The following is an 8499-nucleotide window of genomic DNA, read 5'->3' as shown; positions in this document are numbered from 1 at the left end:
TTATTTCTCTTTTTGTCGTTGATGTTATGGTTTCCAACGCTTTATTTCATTCTCAAGTTACATGATAAAATTGTATATTTATTTTCCATTCTGAATGCACTAAAAACCTTCAAAGCATTGACTAATTGTAATAATTTCCTTAACGTAGAATTTTTGGAACGAAACATATGTATGTTCTCTCAACATTGGAAGGTGCGAAGAATGGCCTTAGTAGTAATTAATAACACTAGTAAACACACTCGTCGAACGTGTACTCCTACATATCCTCTATTTAATTTTGAAGGACAGAATTACTTGGCATTTAAACCTGTACATCAGATCTACATTTTTCTGAACGAGTTTTGTTTAAAGGCTGTAGTATTTTTCTTTTTATATCTTTATAACTAACTTTCTGACCCGATTTTCTGGCTTGAAACCTTGAGATAGTTCAGAGAAGCACAAGGACGACGGGCAGCTCTAGATTAGCCGATTCTTCGTTTCTACCTGACCAACCGATGCTATCATATAAATATAAAACTGAGTTGATTCTTTAAGCTTCTTTTGAGATTTTGTCGTGCAGTAGACTCCACCCTGGCGATTGTTAAACGCAGAACAATTTGAACAAGGCTAGAGTAGAACAGCGTGCACGTAAGTGATCCTGAATGTAAATATTAAGAATTTACTGAAAACTAAGTGAATTTATTTTAAATTCCTCACTGAGAATTGTTCTTAAGTGATCTCTATTTCTGTTTTATTTGTGCACTTGATAATTTATTGAAGAAATGTGTGAAGGTGCTGTAGTTCGAAAGTTTACGAGAATTGAAAACATGCAAGCATTATTGAAGTATCAACACAATGGACTATCTGTGCTCTACTCAACATGGGTATCGAAACCCGGGTTTTAACGTTATAAGTCCGCAGACATATCGCTGTGCCGCTGCGAGGCATCTAAAACCCGTCTCAAGAACAGGAGACTGTTCCAATATATTAGATAATTAAATAATTGATAATTTGTTTGTACAATTTCCACATATAATCAATCAAACTAAAATATATTTTTGTTAAAAATATTGAAATCTTCTCGCTACGCAGGACTTTTTACTGCAGTATAAAGTGTATAATTCAGTAAACAGTAAACTTTAGGATTTTCAGTGTCACGTTGTGTAAAATGGCGTTACGATTAAAGCGTAATTATAACACTCAGAGAACTATTGTATGATTTACGCAGAAAAACGTTTTCACTTAAAAGCGGATTTATAGGATAAACTAACATGTGTAGAATAAACTAAGGCAATGTACGGTTTGTGTTAATTACGCTCTGCAGATAACAGTGGAATTATCGGTTTATCTAGGAAAGCGTAGAATATATTAAGAAGGTGATGGACCTTGTGCGGCAATTTCCTTCTGTATGCATGAATAAATTTATTGAGTTGTCTAAGGTGTTGAATAAGCCTAAGAGTGTGGCATACATGTTCAGTAATTACGCTCTGTATACATGAATGGACTTATCGGGTTACCCAAGGTGTTGGATAAGTTAAGAGGGTGGTGGACATGTGAGATAATTACGTTCTGTACACGCGAATGGATTTATCGGGTTGTCTGAGGTGTTGGATAAGCTAAGATGGTGGTGGACATATGCAGTAATTACGCTCTGTATACGTGGATGGGTTTTTCTGGTTATTTATCTGGTTGGATAAGCTAAAAGGATAGTTGATTGTACGTGTTTGTTATATTTTGCATATATGAAGTTTAGAGATTTAAGTGTTCAAGATACTGGGTAGTTTCGATTTCAATGAATTGCGGCGTTAGTTTGATAGTTAAAGGGTGATTAAAAACAGCTTATTAAGTTCAATACCTTATTTGTGAATTTTTCATTTCTTCACCAAAACGTGTAATTTCAGTAAAGAAAAGAAACACATTCAAACATTTAAAGTGTTTTATATTGTTAGAGGTGAGTAAAGGACTATACGTCAAATCCTACAATTTCAGTATCTATAGAAACTTAAAAGCATGTTTTGAGTTGCTTTGTATGTTGTTAATTAAAACAAAGAAGGAAGAAGTGCTTCCTAATTTATCAATCAAAATTGAAAGTTAACACTAATACCATACACAATGAAAAACAATGCTTCGTGAACCTATGATATAGCCAAACATTTTAAACGAGTTATTTTCATTTACAAACTTAGCACTTTTAAAGCTTAAATAGGTTTATTGGTTGTTGTTAAGCACAATGCTGCACAATGGGCTATCTGTGTTGTGCCCACAACGGGTATCGAAACTCGATTTTTAACGTTATAAGTCGTCAGACTTTCTGCTGTGCCACTAGGGGGCTTAAGTAAGATTTCTACCTTTAACCATTTCCATGTCAGGTTTCTTTTGGGAAATGAGCTAAAAAAGTCGAGTTTTTTATTTCGCTTTTTGATAGCCTATATTTACATATTAATGAAACAAAAGTTATTTTATGATCTATTATTATATTTCTTCTCAAAATATACTCGATAAATAAATGGATTTATACTTGATATATATTAGTTCCATCAAACTACAGTAAAGGATAGAAATGGTTTTATTGTTATGTTTGTTATGAATTTCGCGCAAAGCTACACGAGGGCTGTCTGCGCTTGCCATCCCTAATTTAGCAGTGAAAGACTAGAGGGAAGGCAGCTAGTCATCACCATCTACCGCCAACTCTTGGGTAACTCGTTTAGCAACGAATAGTGAGATTGACCGTCAACTTGTTACGCCTCCACAACTAAAAGGGTGAGCATGTTTGGTGTGACGGGAATTCGAACCCGCGAGCCGCAGATTGCGAGTTGATCGCCCTAACCATCGCCATTGAGACGAGCACAAGCAGCTTTTACAATGCCATCTAGTGAGCAGTGATTGTAATACATGATCTAATGCGAATAAATTCGGGCAAATAATTAAAAACACGGCGAGAAATGTTTGGCGCGAATTAACTCGGGTAAATATTTTTTGAAACATGAAGGGCGCATCATTTATCTTGGGCAAATCACGGAAGGGGTTAAAGAGTTAGGTATGCATTATTTATGCTCCTATGTTAGTATTATACCTATAGTTTAAATGTTTTTATGTAGATTATCTATATTGCTGCTGCTGTACAAATTATTTAAGTATTGTTTATAAATTATTTGGTTTTATAAACTTATCTTTATTGTTATAAAAAATGAGGCAATTTCTTAAATATACCTAACCAACAGCAGTATTTTATTTAATAAACAATAAACTAAATTGCTCTTTTTGTTTTTTCAGTAATCACATAAAGACCTGTTTTTCAACATGATTACTTCAGATAGAGATTACAAATAATATTAACATAAGTAAAAAGGTAACTGTTAAAACTTTATTAATTATATAAGACAATAATCAGTTTTATCTGTTTTGCTTTTCAGGGGCTGATTCACACACCACGATGAGAATACTACTTTTATTCCTAGGTATTATACTCTAATTTATTTACTTCTGATGCTTTTGGAATTTATTTACATAATCATATAACGAGGCAAAGAAAAGAAACATTTTAATTTTTAACTGACAGTGTACTTTTGTGTTTTAAAAAGCACGGAAAGTGACAACACTGCTTTCGACCATGAATATAAAAATTCTGTTAGGTTTTGCATAAAGTATTTAAATTAGAATTAAACGGTTACATTTCATAATGAAGAAAATGTCTTTTTTCCTTACTTAACCTTTTATAATGTGAGCTGACCATTCTCCCTTTAGGTTTTACAACAGTAGTCTTTGGTCAAGATTATCTGTATGCCCAACAAGACAGTAATAACAAAGAACCACAACAGCTATTTGACCCGGAGAATTATAAATACAAACCACCTTCTGCAATTCAACCACCATTGCAACCTAAGCCTCGGCAACCTCCTCGTCAACGTAATCGTCAAAGATCTTATCAAAACTCACCACGACAAAATCAAGAATTATCTGGTAGACAGCCTCAAGGTCCACCTAAAAACGTTGTCTATCAGGAAGCTTATCAAGGCCAATCTCAAAATCCACAACAATATGAAGCCCGATCTAGTAGCCAAGCTACATCTGCACAACGACAACAGCAAGCTTCCCCTAGACATAGGTCGCGAGAGAGAGCTCGTCAAGAACAAGTCCAGCAGGTGGAACCTTACAACCACGGACTACCTGCGGCCACAGTTTCTGGTGGAAAATATCAGTCATTAGGTGAAATATACGCTCAGTATGAGCGAAGAGTCGAGGAATACGAGAGAATAGAGGAAGAGAAAAAGCAGGAGGAAGAGCAGCGCCGAAGAACCAGACCATCTCGGCACCATTCAGAACAAAGACGCCCAGCAGCGAGGGTCTCGACTCCCCGAGTTGCTCCTCAACCCCAGTCTGTGCCAGAGCCTGTTTCTTACCAGCTACAACCTGAACGTCAGGCTGCTTCCGTTTCTCGATCTAGTAGACCCCCTATTCAGCCTCAACAGATATCTGATGCTCAACAATATAACAGAAACCCTCAGCTTCATCCTCAGGATAACTCAGTTCCTCGCTCTAATAGACGTCCAGCTCGGCCAAGTCAGCCGTTGGAGGCTCCAAGATATAATGAAAGATCAGAAAACCAACGCCAAACCTACTCTCAACCACGTAATCCAGTGAACACTCAACAGTATAGACAAGCTCCAGCATCAAAGCCTCAACCACAGGCTGATTCTGGATCCGCCAGTTTAGCTGTAGCCTCTTTGCCACACGACTCTGATGGAGATGGTATTCCAGGAGAAGCAGGAAAAGATTATCCCACATTAAATTCGATCCCCTCGACATCATTTTCTTGTGGTCAACAACCACTGAATGGCTACTACGCAGACTTGGAAACAGCTTGTCAAGTAAGTATTATAAACATCCGTTATGCAATACTTTATATCACTTCTGCTCACTTCTGTGTCAAGACTGTTCAAGCCTTTCTTCAGAATTTGGATGGTGTCTATAAAAATAAACATTGGAGTAATTAAACGAGCTGTAACTTATGCGCCTAACATAGGGCAGAAGAGGCCCAAATTTTTCCAGTCAGTGTACATATATTCTTATCAACAACTACGTTATATTGACTTAGCCTTTTTTGTCCTCCCCCACTTCCCAACAAAGCTGGACAATCATGGAATGTGAGTATTTTCTTTTGCGCTAAAGAGATCTAAAACAAAATGTTGCGTTTAACTCACGTATTATTCCAACAAAACATCTCAGGTTTATTATTATGAATAATAACTGGTCAACTCTGGCTTTCCTTCTCAAGTGTCAATAAAAAATAAACATAAATATTTGTAATCAGCACGAGCAATTCTCGTTAATAAGTTCTTAGATTACATAAGCATTCTAATATTTCACACCGAATATATAAGACTTTAAATTTTTGTCCCAAGTATGATTTATAAAATCATATAATTATTAATATATTTTATTCTAATTAATAGGTGGTTCATCTTTGCCAAGCCGGGGGCGTTCAGGACAGTTATATCTGTCCAAATGGCACCATTTTCAACCAGCAAGTGTTTTCGTGTCAGTGGTGGTATAAAGTAGACTGTCGCAAATCTGCCCACTTCTATCAACTTAATGACAATCTCTATAAGGTCCCTGAACCTGTGAAAAAAGCACCACCTCCCCCTTCTCCTTCTCAGACTAGGCAAGACGAAAGCAGCCCAGACTACGAGTATTACTAAGAAAACGAAATATAAAGTACTGATCTATGCCAAAGGGTTGTTAAAAACAAAAGTTCTATTGAAATAATACGGTTAAATCATAATGTGTCACAAAAGACACAATACTCATATATCAAGATATAAAATAAAAAGATTGTTCCAATTTATCAAGAACTATCACTCGTTACTACTTAGGGTTAAAAAGAGTATAGCGTAGTGTGTCCTCTTAATAGAACAGCTATAAATATTTAATACAATTTTTATGAGCTTTAAAAGTTAAATGATGATTATTCCTCATTCTATTGACTTTACTTCTAACTAAATGTTTCGAAAATATTTCGTTTAAGAGGATATATTAATATCCAAAACATATGGCTTATAAAAGTTAAATATGCATTTTTTTTCCATCTTTTGAACTCTCATATTTATGTGTCTGTTTGGAATCAAATAATATAGATATTTACGTTACAAACTAAAAAAAACAGCAACAAAAGATTTCATCATCAAATAGTTTATCACTACTGAAAGAAAAATCTGAAAAAAAGATGCAATTAAACATGTGACTACTTTTAAGCTTATTAGCAACTAGACACAAAATCCAGGAAAAAACAAGCAGGTCAAGCGAGTGAGATTTTGAGTAAAAACTCCAATACAGTCTATGTGAAGAATAGGTCTCCTTGCCCTAAGTAATGTCAAATTGACACTTTGAAATAGCTGTATAAGTTATTGTAGACAATGATATATAGCCTACTTTCAATAAACTTGCATATTATACCTTGCTTTATCACCTTGGCTCACTGTGTCGTTTATCAAACACTAATATTTCTTCATCGTGTCGTGTTCACGATACAGGCAACGTTAGCGATTTCACAATTTCACAAATTGCAAATTTAATTGATTTGCTTCAAGAAAAAACCCGGCTATTTTGCGGAACTTCGAAAAATCACGATGTGTATCAATAAAAGGGAGAAATGAAAATAAATATAAAAACAGCAGTGTATAAACTATAAGAAAAAAAAAAGAGGTTTACTGAAAACACACACTTCGGGAATATTTTCAACTTCTTAGATCAGTTGGGAGGTATAATTAAGGCTTCAGTAGTAATTTAGAAACTTAAAATATAAACGATTTTAATACAAAGGTGAAATTTATATTATTTTTATTTTCATGAAAACGAACATAACATTCTGAATAAATGTAGACTGAACATTCTTTAAATTTCTAAGTTTAAATTTCAATATACTCCTGAAGCTTGGTATGAATCGAATCCAGTTTTATGTTTATCAGTACCTTGATGTTTTATTTTTAGAAAGAGAAGAAAGCGTTTCTAATGTTAGTGATTGTTACCTGTTGGTGGATGATTTACAAAACTTATAGCTCTAGGCCCGGCATGGCCAGGTGATTAAGGCACTCGACTCGCAATCTGTGGGTCGTGGGTTCGAATCCCCATCACACCAAACGTGCTCGCCCTTTCAGCCGTGGGGGCGTTATAATGTGACGGTCAATCCCACTATTCGTTGGTAAAAGAGTAGCCCAAGAGTTGGCGGTGGGTGGTGATGACTAGCTGCTTTACCTCTAGTCTTACACTGCTAAATTAGGGACGGCTAGCGCAGATAGCCCTAGTGTAGCTTTGCGCGAAATTCAAAAACAACCAACCAACTTATAGCTCTACAATGTTTTATATCTTGTAACTACAAATATAACTTTACAGTACCCTATTTTCTTCAACTGCAGTTCTACATTACCATGTCTTCTTCATCGATTACTTTACAATATCGTATAAACTACAGCTATGGCAATACAGTAACATGTCTCCTCCAACTTTGGGTGTGTATTATCATGTCTTCTCCAACTGTTGGTTTACAATATCGTATAAACTACAGCTATGGCAATACAGTAACATGTCTCCTCCAACTTTGGGTGTGTAGTACCATGTCTTCTCCAACTGTTGGTTTATAATATCGTATAAACTACAACTATGGCAATACAGTAACGTGTCTCCTCCAACTTTGGGTGTGTATTATCATGTCTTCTCCAACTGTTGGTTTACAATATCGTATAAACTACAACTATGGCAATACAGTAACATGTCTCCTCCAACTTTGGGTGTGTAGTACCATGTCTTCTCCAATTCTTGGTTTATAATATCGTATAAACTACAACTATGGCAATACAGTAACATGTCTCCTCCAACTTTGGGTGTGTAGTAACATGTCTTCTCCAACTGTTGGTTTATAATATCGTATAAACTACAACTGTAGCTGTCAGTATCTTACCTACTATTACCAGTATAGCTTTACAGTACCATGTCTTCTCCAACTAAATTTAGCACATTAAAAGTACAGCTTTACTTTTTATTTACAGTACCATGTCTTCTCAACTACTGCTTTATAATATCGTCTAAACTACAACCTTAGCTATCAGTACCTTACCTACTATTACCAGTATAGCTTTACAGTACCACGTCTTCTCAGCTACTGCTCTATAATATCTCTCGGAGTTACAGCTCTACAGTTCCATATCTGTTATTGCTCGTATGGTTTTACAATGACATGTTTTTTCCAACTTTTGTTTTACAGTGCTATGTATTCTCCGACTACTAGTTTACAGTATATTTTACAATATCTGCTATTACAAGTATAGCTTTACAATGCCATTTTTCCCAACTATAACTCTACAGCATTAAATCTTAACTACAACTGTAGCTGTACAGCACCATATCTGTGATAATGAAGGTTAATCGCACGTTATAAAGACGTCTTACAAGTTTCATGTTACACTTGGATCCACTCCTTCCGTCGTTAATCATCTTCAGTCTGATGGTCATGGTGACGTACTATTT

At 35.5% G+C, this 8499-nt stretch overlaps 1 protein-coding gene across 1 annotated transcript; it reads left to right on the top strand.

Annotated features, from left to right (window-relative positions):
- Nucleotides 1-252: 252 nt before the first annotated feature.
- On the top strand, nucleotides 253-6444 carry LOC106457070 (bromodomain-containing protein DDB_G0280777-like). Its single transcript, XM_022382879.1, has 4 exons — nucleotides 253-627; nucleotides 3393-3437; nucleotides 3724-4847; nucleotides 5433-6444. Exons 2-4 carry the CDS (start codon nucleotides 3413-3415, stop codon nucleotides 5676-5678), a joined length of 1395 nt encoding a protein of 464 aa, XP_022238587.1. The 5' UTR covers nucleotides 253-627; nucleotides 3393-3412; the 3' UTR covers nucleotides 5679-6444.
- Nucleotides 6445-8499: the final 2055 nt, after the last annotated feature.

This window comes from Limulus polyphemus, unplaced genomic scaffold, assembly GCF_000517525.1.
Source record: "Limulus polyphemus unplaced genomic scaffold, Limulus_polyphemus-2.1.2 Scaffold288, whole genome shotgun sequence".
Taxonomy (NCBI): domain Eukaryota; kingdom Metazoa; phylum Arthropoda; class Merostomata; order Xiphosura; family Limulidae; genus Limulus; species Limulus polyphemus.
This window is presented reverse-complemented; position numbering and strand designations above follow the sequence as displayed.

What these genes read in the sequence shown, in the direction of transcription:
- LOC106457070 (XM_022382879.1), top strand. Translation starts at nt 3,413, where the DNA reads ATGAGAATACTACTTTTATTCCTAG. An exon ending in AATACTACTTTTATTCCTAG is followed by an intron (nt 3,438 to 3,723) that starts GTATTATACTCT and finishes TTCTCCCTTTAG; the next exon opens with GTTTTACAACAGTAGTCTTT. An exon ending in ACTTGGAAACAGCTTGTCAA is followed by an intron (nt 4,848 to 5,432) that starts GTAAGTATTATA and finishes TCTAATTAATAG; the next exon opens with GTGGTTCATCTTTGCCAAGC.